Source organism: Neophocaena asiaeorientalis, unplaced genomic scaffold (assembly GCF_003031525.2).
Source record: "Neophocaena asiaeorientalis asiaeorientalis breed wild unplaced genomic scaffold, Neophocaena_asiaeorientalis_V1.1 scaffold825, whole genome shotgun sequence".
Lineage (NCBI taxonomy): Eukaryota > Metazoa > Chordata > Mammalia > Artiodactyla > Phocoenidae > Neophocaena > Neophocaena asiaeorientalis.
This window is the reverse complement of record NW_020173937.1, coordinates 417,359-436,596: the sequence shown is the minus strand read 5'-3', so window position 1 is coordinate 436,596 and position 19,238 is coordinate 417,359. Positions and strand designations below refer to the sequence as shown.

At 61.6% G+C, this 19,238-nt stretch overlaps 1 protein-coding gene across 1 annotated transcript in view; it reads left to right on the top strand.

Annotated features, from left to right (window-relative positions):
• The window catches only part of GRK1 (G protein-coupled receptor kinase 1), a 19,071-nt gene extending 914 nt beyond the window's left edge, over positions 1-18,157 (top strand). The window contains exons 2-13 of the mRNA XM_024752643.1: positions 1,299-1,426; positions 3,283-3,440; positions 4,133-4,216; positions 6,332-6,456; positions 8,277-8,478; positions 9,542-9,831; positions 10,728-10,884; positions 12,259-12,417; positions 14,681-14,899; positions 15,344-15,429; positions 15,514-15,671; positions 18,082-18,157. Of these exons, the coding sequence (XP_024608411.1) occupies positions 1,299-1,426; positions 3,283-3,440; positions 4,133-4,216; positions 6,332-6,456; positions 8,277-8,478; positions 9,542-9,831; positions 10,728-10,884; positions 12,259-12,417; positions 14,681-14,899; positions 15,344-15,429; positions 15,514-15,671; positions 18,082-18,157 (1,842 nt within the window). The remainder of the gene's footprint in view (positions 1-1,298; positions 1,427-3,282; positions 3,441-4,132; positions 4,217-6,331; positions 6,457-8,276; positions 8,479-9,541; positions 9,832-10,727; positions 10,885-12,258; positions 12,418-14,680; positions 14,900-15,343; positions 15,430-15,513; positions 15,672-18,081) is intronic.
• Positions 18,158-19,238: the final 1,081 nt, after the last annotated feature.

Here is a 19,238-nt window from a genome sequence, read left to right as displayed (position 1 = left end):
GGCAGGCGCCGGTGGCGCTCGGACACCCTGCTTGTCCAGCCGCTCTAGACCACCAGCCTCGGTGCCTGGGACGTCCCTCCTGGCAGAGCGGCCTCTGCGTGGCTGGCGTGGGTCCTGTGCCACGTGGCACCACGCTTCTCGGCTTGTCACCAGTGCCACGCAGCGCAGCAGCCGGTGTCAGGGAGGCTGCGGGGATGAGTCTCCAGATTCTTTACTCTGACTTTCTGGAACTTTCCCTGGCTTGTGCTGGGAGGAGGCTGCAGGGGGAGTCTCCCCGGGGCTGGTGTGGGGAGGCCCCAAGGTGCCCGCGTGCAGCGCTGTCCGGGCCGGGCATTGGGGGTGGTGGAAGCATCTGCTCCGAGCGGTGCCCACTCTCCGTCTGGCCTCAGGCCCCGTTCGGGCGGGGTCAGCCAAAGCTGCTTAATCTCCAGGCGCGCGTCTGCCTGCGTGGGCTTCCTTCCCGTTCCCGCTGCACAGGATGGATCACACTGGGGGCAAACAGCAGCTACCCCCGAGCACCCCACCCGGGGCCCCTCGATGGTTCTCTGCCTGACGGCCTCTGCGGGCAGCAGGAACCCTCGGGGCCATCTACCTGCAATTTGAATCCAACTGTTAGGGTATTAAGCCTCTCTTCTCCCGAGTTCAGGAAACTTATCAAACTTTTGCAAAGTAAAATCCGCCTAAAATCTTCCCACGCAGTGGGTAGAAAGGGCTTCTCAGCATCAAGAACTCCTCCTTCAACAGGTCTCTTTCTCCTTACCCAGCACAGCTTTCAAAAACACATTAAATGGACTTCATGGGGTCTTAAAATCAATATAGAAAATGAACAGGGATGCGGGGTGGCTTGAAAAGGTGCTGTTCAGAGGCCTGGATGGGAGGAGAAGGGCTGGGATTGCAGCAGGAAGAGCTGGAAGGGAAGGTCAGTGCCGACAGGCTGCCTGGGGACCTGCCGGGACCCTCAGCCACATTTCTAAGGCTGGTTGGCAGGAGCCCCCTTGCTGGCGGCCCTAGGAACCCCGGAGTCCTCTGCACGTGATGGGTTCCCAGGCCCTATCTTGTCTCTGTGAAACAGGGCATGTGAGGCATGTCTCTAAGTTATTTGCATCGCGGCATGTGGGATCTTCCCGGACCGGGGCGCAAACCCGCGTCCCCTGCATCGGCAGGCGGACTCTCAACCACTGCGCCACCAGGGAAGCCCTGTTTCTGTTTTATCGTTACATTTTGTGGTCTGTGGAGCTTTGCCGTTTTCGGCAATATCACTTTCCCGCCTAACCCTGGGCGCTTACCCTGCTTTCCAGGGCGCGATGGTGGAGAAGAAGATTCTCGCCAAAGTCCACAGCAGGTTCATCGTGTCTCTGGCCTATGCCTTCGAAACCAAAACCGACCTCTGTCTGGTGATGACCGTCATGAATGGAGGCGACATAAGGTCAGCGCCCACCTCTCAGCTGTGGGATCGGGACGGGAGGGTTCACGCGGCCGAGTGCGCAGAGGGGCTCCTTCCCACATGCTGAGGACGTGGTGGTAAAGACAAGCCCTGCCCCCATCTCAGTCCTCCTCTTTGCCTTCGGATTGCGGGTCCTCGAAACGATGTGTCCTCAGTCCCAGTGAAGTGCAGGAACCCTGGGCGAGGCGGTCAAGCTCTCCGGTCATGGGTCCGTCCTGCGGGCCTCGGGTTCAGGCAGACGGCGGGGTGAGCAGGGAGGGCAGCAGGGCGTGAGGAGCTGCGAATCGAGTGCTAGTTGGACGGTGGATAAAGGGGCGGGAGGGGCCTCAAGGGGGGCGAGGGCCGCGCTTTAAGAGGGATGGCAAACAAAGACGAGCTTCGTCAACGATGCACTCTGGGGGTGGTGGCAGAGCGGAAGCACTGGGCGGCCGACTTCGGGAACCGTGGCTTGGCCACCCACTGCAGGGAGAACCAGAGGGCGTCGTCGCCGTTACGGGGCCTGGGTTTGCCGGGGACCTGAGGGCCCGGCCCTGGGCTCCCGGGAGAAGTTGGATCACTGGCTCTCCGAGGGGAAAAGACCCACTTGCCAGCTGGGCAACACGGCCGCCCTTGCCCCAGCGTGCTGGTCTGTAAAGCGGGGATAGAGGTGAGATACGGGCCTTCCGAGGTTGCTGTGGAGAGTTAGCTGATACACCTGAGACACTTAGGCGACTCGCACGGCCCTCACACAAGGGGGCCGTCGCTGTGCCTCCGTTCTCGGGCCTGGGTTCGCCTGCACCGAAACCCTGCCGGTGGGCTCGTTGGCCCTGCTTTCCAGGTGAGGCTCTGAGGCCCTGACTGAGCCACCTGTGCACGTTCACGGAGGAGGAGCGAAGGGTCTGGAAAGCGCAAGTAGCACGAGCTGGAGAGCGGAGAGATCGTGACGCTTTACTCGCCTCCCCTGCCCCGCGCCGCGCTGGGCGGCGATGCTGTGCTGTGTTACGGTGTGCTGCGCTACACACGCTGCCGTGTCCCCCTGCACTATGTATACTACGCTGTATCGATAGGACTACACGGCCCTGCACCACGCTGCCCCGCGCTACCCCGTCCTATACCGCCCGTACACGTGGCACACGGTACGTGGCACTGCCCCACACTCTGCTACAGGACACTGTAGTGAAAGGTACACGTAGCATAAAAGCCATTCATGCTGCCGCTCCGGCTGACGTGAGGGTTTCTCTCTTGTTTTCTTCGAGATCACTGGCCTGACTCCCCTCTCCCTGGTTGTTCTCTAGTTTAAATACCTTGCTTGTTAGGTTTTGCGTCTCTGTGCAACGTGACAGGGAAACGGGAGATAGGAGAGGCCGGGAGGCCGGGGGGAGTCCTCCGAGGGCCCAGCGGGGAGTCTGCGTGTCTCTGGGGAAACGGCCCACATGCCTCCTGGGCTCTGGGTCGGCCGCTCACTTTGGATGGGGCTTGGGCTGGTCCCGTGGCCCGCCCTCGCCTCCCTCTGCCTGGCTCCTTCACTGGTGGCTGTAAGGTGGCTTTGGGGCCTGTTTCCCTGTTCCCTCCCGCGGGCCAGAGCAGGGGAGGTGGGGTGGGGAGAGCTGCCCTGCCTTTCCCCTGTAACAGCTGTGCTGAGGGGCTGTGAGGACACAGACACCGGCGGCCGGCGGTCCAGGCTCCGCCGTGGGCCCCTAAGGCTGGACGCCGAGGCTGAAATGACGGACGCTTTGCCGACACAACGTGGGATTTGGAGGCCTCGATGCTTTCCCGAGATTTTACTTCCCGTCAAAACCGTGGGCACGCGGCTCCTGGTTGTGCCAGAGAAGCACAGGCTCCACACGGTCTGCCCCCAGGTACCACATCTACAACGTGGATGAGGAGAACCCCGGCTTCCCGGAGGCGCGCGCCATCTTCTACACGGCCCAGATCATCAGCGGTCTAGAGCACCTGCACCAGCGGGGAATCATCTACCGAGACCTCAAGCCCGAGAACGTGCTCCTGGACGACGACGGTGAGGCGGCCCCCTCGCGGCCTCCCCTCGCCCTGCTCACCTCTGTAGCCTGCTTGGGCGTCGGTGGGGGGGGACCCGCTCTGATAAATGCTCGTTACAGTTTTACGGCACCAAGACACGTCTCAAGTTTGTTTACTGTTCGTTCGGCCATTTTGCGAGCGCATGGCATTATCCCCGAGTGGAGATTATTGACGGACTTTGGTGAAATCTGGTGCATGTCTAGGCGCCAGGGCAGCGGGGACTTAGTCCAGGAGGCCGGCGTGTGTGGAGCTATTAGTAAACAGCTAACGGTTATGGCCGAGTCCCCACTCGATCCCTTTGTTTGCTGTCTTCGTGAGGAGTCAAACTGGGATTCTCATCAGGAAATAACCCCCAAGACTGAGGTTCCCGTAAGTCCCTTTAGAGCCCCCCTTCCCTCCCCATCACGGGTCAGACGGACACACTGGTGCCCCAAAGGCTGTTGCTGCAGAGCTCGGGGAAGACAGAGCCACGAGGAGGCTGGCTTTAGGGGGATTATGCCCCGGATTCCAGTTGCGAGTGCTGCTGGGACCCTCGGGCCCTCCGCAGCCTGAACGGGGGAGCAGCGGCCCCTGCGTGTGTGCGCCCTGCTTGTGCACGTGTGTGTGTCCAGGAGCCCCAGGGGCCTTTGTTTGCGGGGCCGCGTGTGACCTGACCCCATGTTTGTTCTCCAGGCAACATCCGAATTTCTGACCTTGGGCTGGCCGTGGAGCTGAAGGAAGGGCAGACCAAGACCAAGGGCTATGCGGGGACGCCAGGTGAGGGCCTGAGAGCCGGAGTGAGGGCAGCCGCTATGGGGGCGAAGGGGACGAGGCCCGGGGTCCTGGGGTCCCGCGGCCTGGGGTGGGCGTCACGGTGAGGGCTGGGGCTTGTCAGGAAGATGCTCCCTCATCCGTCCCCTCTCAGGGTGAGACTGCGGGACTGGCACCCACGCAGGGACGACCCCCGACCCCCCCCCCGAACAATCACTCCTTGTTTGCCACGCGTGCCCTCTGTGATGGAAGCTCCCCAGCGCTGGCCACGGGCAGAGCCTGGGGGTCTGCACCGAGGGAAGCAGCACAGAGGCAGGGTGGGTGGGACAGGGCCTGGCAGGTGCTCAGCTGTGAGGTGGCCCCTGGACCGTGCGTGTGTCTGTGTGCGTGTACGTGCGTGGCGCCTCCTGTCCCCACCCCATCTCCTCTCACCCCCAGGCAGGTGGGCGCAGAGAAGAGGCATCCGAGCGGGAGGTGGGGGCGGGGGGCTTCGGTGCTCACCGCAGGGGCCTGGGGTGATAGACAGGCTCACGCTCACACACGGCGCAGCGGGCGCTCCGAGCGCTCTGCCCTCCTGACGGCCCGGGTTTTCTGTAGGACTTCTCAGCAGATCTGCTTCTTCCGTGTGTGTCCGGCTTCGGGGACAAAGAGCTGCTCCCGGGACTTGGGCCGTTCGGGTCCTGCTTTGTCCCCGAGGCCCCCCATCCTGCGCTTTGGGCTCCTTTGGGGGTTGTGCCTCTTGCCACAGCGGGTCTGCCTCATCTGCGGCTTTATTTAGGAAGAGGTCCCGTCGTGAATTTTCCGGATCCTCTGAGGTTCCTCTCCAGGGCGTGAGCGTGTGAGCGAAATGCCGCTCGCCTCTTCCCTGCGGATCAGGTCCAGGGTTGGAGTCGGTGGACCTGGGGTGTCACCGGCCCTGCTTGCACGACGCCCCACCGGCCGCTAGGGGGCGCCCAGACTTTGCGGCGGCCGCCGAGCGGCTCTGAGCCCTGGACGGCGTGGCTCTGCCCGCGGGCTGTGCTGACCCGTGCGTTTGGGGTCAGGCGGGCGCGGGGGCCTCAAGCAGTGGCAGCGGAGGCTGGGGTCGCTGTGAGTTAGAAGGTGGGGCGTCCAGCGAAGGCTCGGGGAGCCCTCCGTACCCTCTCCCCTGGACCCCTGCTCTCTCCGTCCCAGCGGGTGGAGCAGACGGGAGGGGCCAGCGGGCTGTTTGCCGCAGCGATGCTGCGTCTCTGTGGTCGGCGGGCCCTCCTCTCGGGCCGGTTTTCATGGAGAAGTTGTGGTTGGTGGAACGTGTCTTTCTCCAGAGTCTGGGCCGTCTGGCCAGCCCTGTAATCCCTGAAAAGACGCTGTGCTCAGGGCCAGGGGGTTCTTTGGAACTTGGCTCCTGTAGCCTCCGGGGGAATGTCCTGTGGCCACAGCAGCGTGGCCCGTGTTATCCAGCCATGTCCCGCCTGGGAACTTGCCGCGAACGCAGGTAAACGCTGAAGGACCAGGCGGTGCTGGAGACAAAAGGACATGCTCAACTTTGCCTCTGGGGGGATGTCTAGTCATCCGAGCACAGAAGCCACCCTGGCACCTAGCCTCAACGGCCTACTCGGCCCCGGGGGAGTGGACCACGGGCCCCAGGTGCTGCCCGTCTACCCTTTCCATGCCCTGGGCTGGCCTCTGCACGGGGCACAAAGGGACGGAAGCCAGAGCTGGCTCTCGGGGTGTCCCCTTCAGCCTGCAGGGCCCAGCACGTGGCCCCGACTCCCCAGAAGTGGAGTGCACGGGCCACTGGGCGTCCAAACCGCTCTTAGGAGTGTTGGGGCTTCAGCCTCTCCTTTTGTGCCCTTTCGGGTCTGAGCGCCTGCCTCAGACCACAGGCCCTGCATGAGCCTCAGACACTGGCTCTGTCCGCCATGGGCACCACAGTGGGGGTGAGATCCACCCCGGGTGGAGGGGGCTCCCGCCAGGGATAGCTGTACCCAAGGGGACACTCACAACCGGGGGAGCGCTCCCTAGTGGGTGGGCGCGGGGCAGCCCCGCATGTCCCGGCGCGAGGACCCTGCTGGGTTCCGGGGAGATGGGAGGTGCGAGCCCGTGTGCTGGTCTCTGAGTCGTGCTGTGCTCCTGTCGCAGGCTTCATGGCCCCGGAGCTCTTGCGGGGTGAGGAGTACGACTTTGCCGTGGATTACTTCTCCCTGGGGGTCACGCTGTACGAGATGATCGCAGCCAGAGGCCCCTTCCGAGCCCGCGGAGAGAAGGTAGGAGGTGACCAGCGGTGTCCCTGCAGCTGAGCTGGCATCAGCTCCGTGTGTGTGTGTGTGTGTGTGTGTGTGTGTGATAGGAGCAGTGTCCCCGCAGGACCTGGTGACCTTCTTTTCGGGGAGCACTAGGCTTCTCATGGTACACACGGTGACCTCATCTCCTGGGTCTCCGTGTGCCAAGGAGCGTGTCAGGAGGAGAGGAGCCTGGACCGCCCCAGCCCCGCCCCCACGAGCGGCGCTGCTCTGGGGGGCGTGGCTCCCCCGCCGGCGGCCTCCCTGCCCTTCCCGGAGGCCAAGGCGCTCGCCTCCCCGGATGCTGAGCTGCAGGCCCTGCTGCAGGCACGGCAGCTTCCCTGGACGTCCTGGGGGCAGTGGGCACCGGGGGTGGCCGTGCTGGGGCCCTGCCTCCCGTGCCCCCTGCTTCCTGTCCGCGTGGCGGCCCCGCGTCTCCCCGGGGAGCTCTGCCAGCCCAGCGGAACCGCGAATAGGTGTCGTTCAGAGCCGCCAGCACTGTTCACAAAAGGAGCAAAGCAGCCTCTTCCCCGGACCCCATGCTGACTCTGCTCGGAGCTAAGGCTGTCTGTGGGGCTGAGGAGGGAGTCCTGGGGTGAACCGTACTTTAGACGTGGCCCTCGGCCTGCCTGGGGCTCGCAGCCATCAGTTTCTTCTGCTGGACCTCCCCGAGGGCCCCCGCCCAGTCCCCGCTGCTTTCCTGAGATAGTCGTGGGGACGGTCTGGTCTCCAGTCCCCCGAGAGTGAGAAGCCCTCTGCTGACTAACGCGTAGGGTCGCTCTGTGCGTGTGCACCTCTGCCTTAGACTCCAGCAACGGGTCTCTCCCCGACCTCAGCTCAGAACAGCAGAGTAACGCAACACAGTGTGGGGTCCACGTTGGCCTCAGGCCACCACAGGAGCTCCACCTCAGAGCCCTGGCTGAGCCCACAGCCCTGAAAGGATCCCTGTTTTCTGGTGAAAATGAGCAGGAGACGCTTTCATGAGAAAGTGAACCGTCATAGTCTGTCCATCGTGGTCCATCTGTGGTCCCTCCATTCCATGGTCCATCCGTGGTCCGTCCATTCCATGGTCCATCCGTGGTCCATTCATGGTCCATCCGTGGTCCCTCCATTCCATGGTCCATCCATGGTCCCTCCATTCCATGGTCCGTCCATGGTCCGTCCATTCCATGGTCCATCCGTGGTCCATTCATGGTCCATCCGTGGTCCCTCCATTCCATGGTCCATCCATGGTCCCTCCATTCCATGGTCCATCCGTGGTCCATTCATGGTCCATCTGACAGGTCTCAAACCCCCCACTATGAATGAAAGAATCTGGCCCCAGAAGAGTGACTCTGGACGATCCCACTTCCGTGAACCTTTAGGACGTTTCAGGAAGGGCAAATATGACCGACAGGGAGAGGCCATGGGCAGCGTTTGGTTGAGGTGGGGCTGGAGACTTCCGGCTGATTGTTGGGGAGCTCCCTGGGGATGGAGCAACTGGAAGTGAATTTTGTGGGCTGGAAGTCGTGCTCGGGAAAGCTGGTCTGCACTAAGGCTCCATGGGCCCAGGGGGCGTCTGCCTTCGGTGGACCTCTGCCACCTCGCCGGGCAAGCTGGGGGCGATGGTTGTGGGAGTGCAAGGTGTCCACCTTCAGGGTCTCACGCCCTGACCAGCGATACTGAGCCCTTAAGTGCTAACACGCAGGAGGGTGGCGTCAGCCGGGCCCGCGGAGCTGCCGTGTCCGGAGCTGCCGTGGCAGCCGGGGCGATGCGGGTGGGCCTGGCCGGGGTGTGACGTGGGCTGTGCTGTGTCCGCCGTGCAGGTGGAGAACAAGGAACTGAAGCAGCGGGTCCTGGAGGAGGTGGTCACCTACCCCGACAAGTTCAGCCAGGCCTGTAAGGACTTCTGCGAGGCACTGCTGCAGAAGGACCCCGAGAGGCGCCTGGGGTTCAGGGGCGGCTCCTGTGATGGGCTCCGCGCCAGCCCCCTCTTCAGAGACATCAGCTGGCGGCAACTGGAGGCCGGTACTGTCCGCGTGTGGGAGCTGGGGCTGGGGGCTCCTGGGCGACCCTCGCTGGCCGCCCCGTCCCATTGGCATCCAGCAGCTTAGCGTGAGGTCGGGGGGCGGGCGGCCTGGGCGAACCCCACCCCTGGAGCACCCTCTTCCCTGCTCGTCCCAGCGCGCCCAGGACTGGACGTTCACAGGGTGGGTCTCCTGGGGACCCGAGGAGGCGGCGAGGGTTGGATGGGGTGTGCGGGAAACACCTGTGAGCTGAAGATCTGAACCCGCTGTCAGGCGGTTCCTTGAAGGAGCCTGCGATCCAAGTCGAGGCGGGATTTCTCCAGCCGTCGTTCGTTCCACCAGTCTGCTGTCATGTCTCGTGCAAGCTAGTGTGTGCGAGTGTGTGTGTGCGCGCGTGTCTGCGGGAGAGAAGCGTGGCACCCGCCACACCCACCAGAACCCACACCCAGGAAGGGCGAGCCTGTGACCTCACGGCCCGACGCCCCAGTAGGAGAAGTTTCTTTGGTGGGGAAGGGTCAGGGCAGTGGCAGCCCCGGCTGATCTGAAGGTGCCGGGTGCCAGGGAGAGCTGCCCAGACCAGCCCCAGGCCCGGGGAGATGAGGCAGCCCGAGCGAGCGGTCAGGACCCGGGAAGCCGGAGCCGGATTGAGTCCCGAGGCCACAGGGTCTGTGCTGAGGAGGGATCGGGTGAAGGCACAGGGAGTTCAGTTCTGAGCATGTTGTGATCGAGGTGTAGACCTGCAGACGGGGAGGCCAGCACTGGGGCTGGGGGGTCTGCAGAGACGGTGGGCACAGCGGCGTCGGGGGCAGTGCAGCCAAGGGCCCGCCGACCCTCATGACGGGGATTCTGGGCGGGGCGGAGGGGGCGCAGATGGGGGCTGGGTTCTGGCGACGTGTGTCCAGACCGGACTCTGAGTCTCCAGCCTGGCTCAGCGCCCTGTGGCGGGTGTCGCTCTGCTTGTCACCTCCAGGGCCGCATGAGGGGCAGCGGCCCTGCTGGCTGAGTGCGGCTGCCTCCTCCCGCTGGCTGGCCCTTCACGCCCCGTGTCTTCCGTCCTCTCACAGGGATGCTGACCCCCCCCTTCGTCCCAGACTCCAGGACTGTCTATGCAAAGAACATCCAGGATGTGGGTGCCTTTTCCACAGTCAAAGGTGTGGCCTTTGACAAAGAGGACACAGAATTCTTCCAGGAATTCGCCACCGGCACCTGCCCCATCCCCTGGCAGGAGGAGATGATCGAGAAGGGCATCTTTGGGGACCTGAACGTGTGGCGGCCTGATGGGCAGATGCCCGACGACATGAAGGGGATCTCCGTGCAGGAGGCAGCCCCCTCGTCCAAGTCGGGGTTGTGTCTGGTTTGCTAGACCAGCTGTAGCGCCTCATGGGTCAGCTGAGCCCCTCCCGCCAGGCCGCCGCATGGCTGTGGCCCGGCGCTCAGCACAGGCAGGACCGAGGAGGCCAGTCCAGCCCGGCCTCCCGCACAGGGTCAGGAGTGCCAGCAGTAGATAGCCTACCTCTTTTGCATCCTTTCACTCAAAAAGGATCCAGTGGTCCCAGGACGGAACGCACCAGCGACGTGTGGCTCTCCAGGCCCTGGAGCAGACGTGCAGGCTGGCGGCGGCTTGGGTGGCGAGAGTGAAGACTCCGTTCGGGTTCCCTGGCACCTCAGCTGCAGCTTCGCAGGCCCTGCCTTCTCTGGGCTGGTTCAGAGGTCGGCAAACCCTGGCCTGTGGGCTTGCGGGCTCCGCTGAGAGGCCTGGACTGTGAGCCGACCCAGTTTCCCTTAGTGCCCAGCTCCTGGCCCCGCCCCTAGCCGTCGGGTCACTGCTGGGGCTGAGCTGGTCCCCGCCCACACGTTGGGGATGCCGTCTGCACGTCTGCCGGTGCTCAGTCTCCAGCGGGGTCCCCTTGCCGGCCGGGGCCTGGGCGTCCAGGAGGAGGGGAGGGGCCGGGGGCCTGGGGGTGACGCTGACCACGGCGGTCACCCCCGTGGCTTCTCCTCATCCTGAGACCGTCGCCAGTTGATGACAACTGGACACAAGCCGCCCACCCCCGGCAGACAGGACGGGCCAGCGGCTGTCTCCCCGCACCCAGCGCCTGCTTCCCACCCCGACTCTGCCTCTTGTCCTGCAAGGCCTGGCCCTCTCCTGGCCTCCCTCCGGGGGCCAGGAGGGCTGGCGTTGCTGCGCGGGGTTTGCTGCCTGACGGCCGGGAGCAGTCCCCTCCCTCTCTGGAGCGCCTCTGCCCTCAGAGTGTCACGCTGAGTGTGGCCAGCACCCCTGCCGTCTGCTCCCGCAGCCGCCTTGGGAGAGGAGTGACCCTGAGGGGCACGACCTTGGAGACTGCTGCTCGGCCACCTGGGACCAGTGGCCCCGCTGGCCTGGAGCCACTGCAGGAGGCCGTCAGGTGTAAGAGGCCGGCTTGTTGGGGATGTTTCAAGTGTATCTTCCGGTCCCTTGTGCACCGAGGGCGTTAAAGCCCCTCTCCTGGTGAATAAACCTGCAGGACGACCCTCTCTCCTGTGCGCTGCACCCACAATGTCCTGGAAGAGCCCCGAAGAGCCGTCCCGTGCTTTTGGTCTGTGACCTGAAACTGCCACGTGAGCATTGCCTGGGAGGCTGAGATGGGGGCCCGCGGCCAAGGGAGGCCGGGCTGTCGGCAGGATCAATCGCTGTGTTGGCCCTGACGCCGGTTTTGTGTCCTAGGATGAGACACGTGGATTATCTAATAGCTGTAAATCTCACCTCACTACATTCAGGTGCAAGACACACCACTTCTGGTCTTTCTAAACCCATTTAATCTGCTCTAGGTCCCCATGGCCCTGAGCAGAGTGATTTAAACCTCAGGGGGTGGGTGTGGCCTGGCCTTTGGCCGCCGTCCCAGTGCCTGCCCGGGGCCCACGGCGCCTGAAGTGCAGCCCCTCCTGTGGGACCAGCAGCCCCGGCGGGGACCCCTCTGCTTTCATCTTATGCCTGGATGGCCCGAGGAGACACAGGGCATGGATACAGTTGAATTTCAGATAAACAAGTAACTTTTTTCGTGCATGGGACATACTTAACGCTAAAAACTGATTCAACGTTTTTGGCTAAATCTGGCACCGCTGTTGCAGATGCTTTACTCAACCTACGAATGAGTGGTTATTCCATGAACTAGCAGGTCTGCGGGGATATAATCGCAAAAGCGAGTTGCGTGTGACTTCCGCTGTCTCTCTCCTGTGGTCTGCTCAGGGGTGCCCCGCGCTCCCCAGTAAAACTCAAGCCAGCCTCACGTAGTTGCACACAGGCAGCAAAAGTCGTGGAGTCACTTCACTTTTATTTTAGAACACTTCGAAACTTAAATTTTCACATAGAAACAAAGGAATTGGCAACGCCCACACTGATACGGACACCGCCGCACAGGTGCAGAAGCCTGGATGCGCCGGTGTCCCACTGGTCAACCCCGACCCAGAGGCGCCCTGCGGCCACCGTGGGGAGCAACCAAAGCACTAACGTAAAATGCCTCACCGGGAGGACTGCCGCCCCAGCCACCCCAGCCACTCCAGTCTTCCCCAGCTGGGCTGGAGGGACGTCTCCACCCTCCCGTCCAGCCGCAGCCTTGGGGCCTGGGGGCAAGGCCGGGAGGCCGGAGGGTGCACAGGGCAGTTCCCGGCTGCTGGGTTCGTGCTTATGGTGACTCTTCATTGTGGGGTTTCTTCATGGGCCTTCGGGGGCCTCTGCTGTGGGATGTCTCGGGTGCAGACCCCCTGACCGGGCACACTCTGAGGGGTCTCGCTGTCACTCCAGCTGTTCCCCGGCTCCCCTGGGCAAGGGACACGCCATCCAGGCTGGATAACGGGGCTGCCCGGGCGTTCCCCCAGGCCAGAGCTGGGGGGCCCTCTGTGGAGAAGCCTTCGTCCCTGGGCCCTTTCATCCTCCGAGCACAAGCCTCGGGATCCCCGAGGGGTGCTGGGCTCAGGCACTTGGCCCTCGCCGTCGTTCCCATGCCACGAGCCAGAGGAGATCCCACCTTTCCATCCTGGTGCGTTCCAACGTGAACTGTGGTGAGGATGTGGGCCCCCCACAAGCGCATATTTCCTTATGGAGAATCTGCAAACACCTTCACCGCGACTTTTCCTTTGTAAAAGACAAAAAATGCAATTTCCATCCAAGTAGAAAAGGGTAAAAATAAAAGTTTAAAAACACGGCAGACTCTCTAGATTGTGATGTGGTCCTGGTGCACACTCCCGTCCAAAATCACATATGCACATCGCGGAGCCGTAGAAAGAAGCGAGACTGGGCCTATTCGCAGTGAGGTGGCTGGGCCTAGAGTCTGTCCTACAGAGTGAAGTAAGCAAGTCAGAAAGAGAAAACCAAATACCATATGCTAACACACATATATGGAATCTAAGAAAAAAGAGAAAAAAGGTCATGAAGAACCTAGGGGTAAGACGAGAATAAAGACACAGACCTACGAGAGAATGGACTTGAGGACACGGGGAGGGGCAAGGGTAAGCTGTGACTAAGTGAGAGAGAGGCATGGACATATATACACTACCAAACGTAAGGTAGACAGCTAGTGGGAAGCAGCCGCGTAGCACAGGGAGATCAGCTCGCTGCTTTGTGACCACCTAGAGGGGTGGGATAGGGAGGGAGGGAGGGAGACGCAAGAGGGAGGGGCTATGGGGACATATGTATACGTATAGCTGATTCACTTTGTTATACAGCAGGAACTAACACAGCTTGTAAAGCAATTATACCCCAATAAAGATGTAAAAAAACCACACACACGTGTGCGGATGCATATGGACACGTGGACACGTGGACACACATAACTCACATGTACACATAGATACACACGTACGCAACACATGCACTCGTGCACACACATACATGCACACACTCTGTCCCCATCTCCCTCCAGATTCAGAGTTGCTGGCACAGCCCTGCGGCCCCTGGGTCTGCACCTCTGCTCTGCTCCCCGTCTGGGCGGGTCCCGTGTGGCTTCCTTCTGGCTCCCGGTAGCCCGTCAGGCCCTGCTGTCTCTACATATAAACCCCTTTCTTCCACTTGTCTGAGTGGAGCTGCAGCCTGGGAGAGGCAGCCCCATGGGTTTTCCGGGGTGATTCAAGCGATCCGGGCTGATTCTGACCAACACGATAACTAACTAAATATGACTGCAAATATCATTACCCAACCCGAGCTCAGCAAAGGCTGAGGTCATCTCCTCTTATTTCACGACGGGCCCAGCCCCTCCTGCGAGTGTTCAGACACACAAGTGGGCCCCAAGTGAAAATACAGCGTCCACGTTACAGGCATTTTGCCGGCTAAGAGAGGAAGAGTTTGAGAGGCCATGGGATTAAAATAACCATGAGATAGGCTCCCAGGCTTTACCCAGACAATTTCAAATGAAGGTAAGAAGGCTTGATTTGATTTTGTGGAAACCAAACCTCAGTCCCTCAGTGACGGTAGAACACTGTTTTTCCAGGTTCACGCTCCTTACGTCCAGACAAAGGGCTGAGGGGAGAAAGCTTATGAAGGTCCAGGGCCTCGGGGTGTGACGACGGGGGTGGCCAGCCTGGGTGCTCCCAGCCCTGTGGGTCCTGGACGCTCAGGGCGCCGCCTTTCCCCGACACACCAGAATTGGTAAGGGCGCGGGTGCCAGGCCAGGCCTGTGAGGGGCAAGGCCTCGCTCTCAGGGCGACGGCTTGCACGTCCCAGGAGACGGCAGGCAAGCTGTGGTGGCCAATCCAAGGCCTGGAAGTCTCCCCCTTCCTCACCGGGGAGTCAGCTGGTGGGGGGCTTCCCGCTTCCCGTGGGGACTGAGAGCCTGGAAAGGTGAGCCTCCCTGCTTGGGCTCACTAGAGGGGCAGGGAGATCACGGTTACAGGCCTCCCGCGAAGCCCCAGGAGTGTTTGCAACTTACACCGTCCGTGTCCCTGAGAACATCTCCCGTCTGGCTGGCCGCCTCGCGGGCACAGGCGGGCGGGGCCCTGAGTCTCCCGGCCTCCGGTCTGCATTATTCATTCCCGGCTCAGGCTCATCGCAGGGTATTCGGTTACCGCAGGGCCCCTGAGCCCGAGACCAGACTCTCACGCGCTCCCACAATGGACAGGGGTCCTGCCTGCGCGGGGGCCCGGGGCCCTGGATCTGGACCCCGCCTGGCCTGTGGCTGACAGGGGAGCTTCCTGGATGGTTCCTAGGGGTCTTTTAATCCCTCTCTTTTTAGGACCAGTCCTGGTTTCAGAGCCTGCTGACCCCTATCTGCTCACACAGGTTGGGGAGAAGGGTCCTCCACCTGGGTCTCCTCGAGGGGGCCGGGCCGGGAGGACCCCGTGGAGAGGGGTGCGTCCAGCTGGGGCCCCCGCCCGGGTCGGAGCAGGTGCTGAGAGGGGTGGGGGCCATGCTCGTTCAGTCTCCATCCGCAAGGTGTTCCTGGGCGCCTGCCGTGAGTGGGACGTGGTTCTAAGCAGGGAACAAAAGAAGGGCCGTGATGAATGCAGTTTCATAACAGGACTGAGTGAGCGCCAGGGTCACCCTGCCCACCACCCACGCCTGCACGGGATCGAGGGCTGAGCCTCCCTTCTTGGGCAGCTGGTCATGTACTTTTATGTCACCCTGATCGTAATTTAAGAAACTAAGTTCTAGACTCCTCTCCCTCTCCCCTGTTCCAGCTGGAGCCTGTGAGATTCATCCTTGGAGGAGGGAGGCCGGGCAGGGTGGATGGGCGGAAATCCCTGGGGCACTTCCCGTCTCTACTTTCTCCAAAGCCTAAGCCAGGTAACTGGGAGGCAGTGACCGGAGGGCGAGGGGAGGTGGGCCGGCACCCGGCCAGCCTTGGCTGCCAGCCACCAAAGGCCGTCTGAGCTTGGTGGGGGGCCCCCGGGGGCAGGCCGTAAGGACCGACGGCCAGATGTGCCCACACCCTCACCTGCCACTGACAGAGTGGAGCCCCAACGGGAGCAGGGGGCCAGCCAGGTGTGTGTGCACCTGTGCCGTGCGGGGTCTGCAAGGACGTCAGGCTGACGGGGCCTGTGGAAAGATGAGTCCCTCTTCTCGCAGTGTGGGGCCGAGCCAGCCCCTCCCGTCAGCTCCTCCGTGCTGGACGGGTCTCCAGGGGCAGCTGGGGTAACGCTGGACCTCGTGCTGGGAAGAGTCCCTCCCTGCCCGGGCGTGAGGAGGATGCAGGGAGACCCCACAGTGCAGAATCCTGATTCACGGTGATTGCTTGCCCTCCCGCCAGCCCTGCTCCTGGGCCCCTGAAAGCCTGCCCCCCGACTTAGCTACCCCCACAGGCAGCTGGACACAACACCGTGCGCAGCCCCCCCCCAGCATCCCCTCGGCCTGAAAGCCTGCTTCCCATTCCTGTTGCTCAGGGACCACCCAGGCACCTCAGACGTTCGTTTCCCTCCAGAGGCCCTGGTTTGAGTGTCCAGGCCCCAGGATTATTAATGGCTCCTAGGGGATCCCGATGCAAGGCAGGGTCACCGAGCAGGTCACTGGGGAGGCCTGGATCTCCGCAGGGGCCGGGTCACGTCCCTGGGATCCCTGCTGCTTCTCTAGCACGGTGACTGCTCTCACCGATGCTACTCTCACCATCTGCTTTATAACACAGTAGTATGTTTTATTTCTCCTGCTTCGCACTTTTAAAGCCCTTGAAGGGCAGGTCTGTATGACTTATCTTCACGGCTCTCCTCGTATCTTGCATATAGAGGAAATTCAACAAATGTTGACTGCACGAACGAAAGATTAAATTAAGTGTCTGTAGTGAAGTAAATACATGCTTTCCCACTTGGAGAATGTGATTACGCCTTCAATTCAGAAAAATTATTTAAATTCTCAGTGCCTCAGTTTCCTCATCTGTGAAATGGGTAGAACATTGTACCGATTAACAAAGGCAGACATGAGCAGCGGTGATCACAGGGAGAGGCGTCTGATAGGTGTTCGACCAGTGTCAGCCCCGATCTCCACCTGCCCCGCCCATCTGAAGGGTGAATCCAGGTCAACTCAGGACCTCTGGGTGAGACCCTCTGAGGGGATGTGGCTGTTTCTGGGGGGCGTGGGGACTTGAGTTCAGGTGAGGGAAGTGGAGGCAGGGGACTAAGGATACTTCAGACATATTACACTGAGCAGGAAGGAACTTGGCACTAGGGTTCATAACTGTTTTAATCAATTATCTTCTTAACGTCAGTAATAATTGGTCCAGACCCTCTGCTTGTCCTCAGACCAGTAGAAGACAGATTTCCTCATCGTCTCATAATTGCCTCTGCAAGAGCTAAATTACATTACGTTTTAAAAATACCCTGATCCCCGACTATGGCTCCCTGCAGAGTTGGGCTGGATGCAGGCGTCCTCAGGCCTCCGTGGGGGGATCAGGTGTCAGTCGGTGTCATCAGCCTCAGAGCCAGTGCCTCCTACACTGTGGTTGTGCTGCTTGGTCTCCTGGCGGGGGTGCCTGGGGGTGAATTCTAAAAATGTCCGCGCCAGGTCCACACGCAGGCTTTGGAGGAGGTCTGGGTCTGCTCTAGTCACGTCGAGTAGCCTCCTGGGCCTCAGTTTCCTCACCTGGGCAGGGGGAGCTCGTGGGGGGGGGCACACTAACGCCTGCCATGCTTTTCTCACGATCCCCTGCTCACGGAGCCCTGAAAGGATTCCCAAAAACCTGCCCAGCTCCAGTTGGCATCTAAAATCTCCTGCGGTAAACGTGTTAGTTGGAAAAAGGTATCATTTCTGGCAACACATGCACATTTTTGAAGGATATTTTCAGCGCACCTTTGGAACGACACACAGGTCCAGCCCACGCAGCTGCCCTCGGGGTGTGGCCGCGAGCTCGGCCACGCACGGCCACGGCTGGGTGACCCTGCTGAGCGGCCAGGCTGGCAGGGCCGAGTGTGGACAGAGCACCTGGACCCCGTGTGGCTCCTTCCCAACACACACGGGGCTCCGGTCGGCAGAGTTGGGTCTGGTTTTCAAAGCAGCCAACCGAATCAGACCTGCTTGCTGTCAGAAAATGTTATGAGTTACCCTTCACTTCCAGCAAATGGCGAATAGACGCCTCCACGGCGACCGCTCACTGCGCGATTGTCTTCTACACCCTCCTGGGCGATGCGCGAGGGGCGGGTCTCCTGTGAGCTCTCTGGTCGTGGTTTCCGTCATCGCTTCTGTTTGGGCCCCGGAGGGTCATCCGCACTGGGGACTCTGCACCCCTGGGGGCCTCGTGGGGGAGGGGAGTGATGTTCCCTCCACCCTGAGTTCTCGGCTCAGACCCCCACACGGAAGGCAGAGTAACAAGAGAAAAGCAGCTTAGCACACAGCTTGGGGAGCGACTCCCGGGAAAACGGCGGATTCAGACACACAGGGCAGGGGAGCAGGTGCGGCTTCCAAGGGCATCGGGTACGGGAGGGAAGGCAAGGGGTGAGGCCCGCAGATGCCGCTGGGCTGTCTCTTGACCGGTGAGAGTCGGTCTCGGTAAAGGAGAATTTATTTCCTGTTTTTAGGCAGAAGGGGGAACTCCAGAAGTCCAAACTCGGGCTCGCTGGGCTGCAGTCAAGGTGTTTACGGGGCACCGCTGTGTGTCTGCACGGTATGGGGTTGGTGTGACCACGTCTCACCGCCTGCTCTACACCACAGTCACTTCTCCCTGGATCCTAACCGCCTTGCCGGCCTCCTGGCTCCCATCCTGCTGCGCTACAACCCCTCTCAGTGACCCTTCTGACGTGGGCTCCCCTGGGGCCCTGGCGTTGCCGGTAAGACCTCCTGCCGCCCACTGCATGCCAGGCCTGCCCCTGCTCTGCCCAGGGGCTCCTTCCCAGACAGCCGAGCGGCCCCACCTCACGCCCTCTGGGCGGGAGGGACGTCTCCTCTGGTGACCAGTGACCTGAGCCCTCCTCTCCGAGTCGCACTTTCCCTCCTGCCGCAGCAGGTGTGGCCGTCCCAGCGCCCCCCCACCCCCGACCTCCTGCAGCGATTACATTTATTGGCCACTGTCTCTTCTCCAAAGGGTGCCCGCTGCACCAGGGCCTCTGTGCATCGGCCCTTCCCGAGTGCGGGGCACAGTGTCTAGCATGTGGGGTGGGTGCCCAGTGCAGCCCGCGGAGGGGCCGCTGTGAGCGAATGGTACTGCTCGCCACGCCTGAAACCTGCACACAGTGGTGTTATACTCACCTCGACACCACGAACCGCGGTTTTGCTCCACCCTGTGTTTGAGTTTTTCTGCCCCAATGGAACCCCTTCAGAATGACTGGGGCTCCCAACAATTACTTCACTGTCAGACATTCTGATTGGACCCGTCTGGGTTGGCTCAGGACTGAGGTCATTTTTATTTATTTTTATTTATTTATTTATTTTTCTTTGCGGTACGCGGGCCTCTCACTGCCGCGGCCTCTCCCGTTGTGGAGCACAGGCTCCAGACGCGCAGGCTCAGCGGCCATGGCTCACGGGCCCAGCCGCTCTGCGGCATGTGGGATCCTCCCGGACCGGGGCACGAACCCGTGTCCCCTGCATCGGCAGGCGGACTCTCAACCACTGTGCCACCAGGGAACGCCGACAGCAGTAATTTTTGAAAAGAAGGTCTTTAGCTGATTCTCAGGGCAGCTGGGCCTGGAACCACAGGTCTTGGGCTTGTCCTTAAGCAGGGAATTGCTGGCTTGTAGGGACCCATCTTCGACTTTCCCAAACACTGCTGTCAAAGTGGTCACAGCGGGCGTAACCCCACCAGCAGCGCACGCAGGTTCCTTCCCCCAGATCCTCAATACTATTACCGTCCCAGCTTTAAAGGTTTGCCTGTG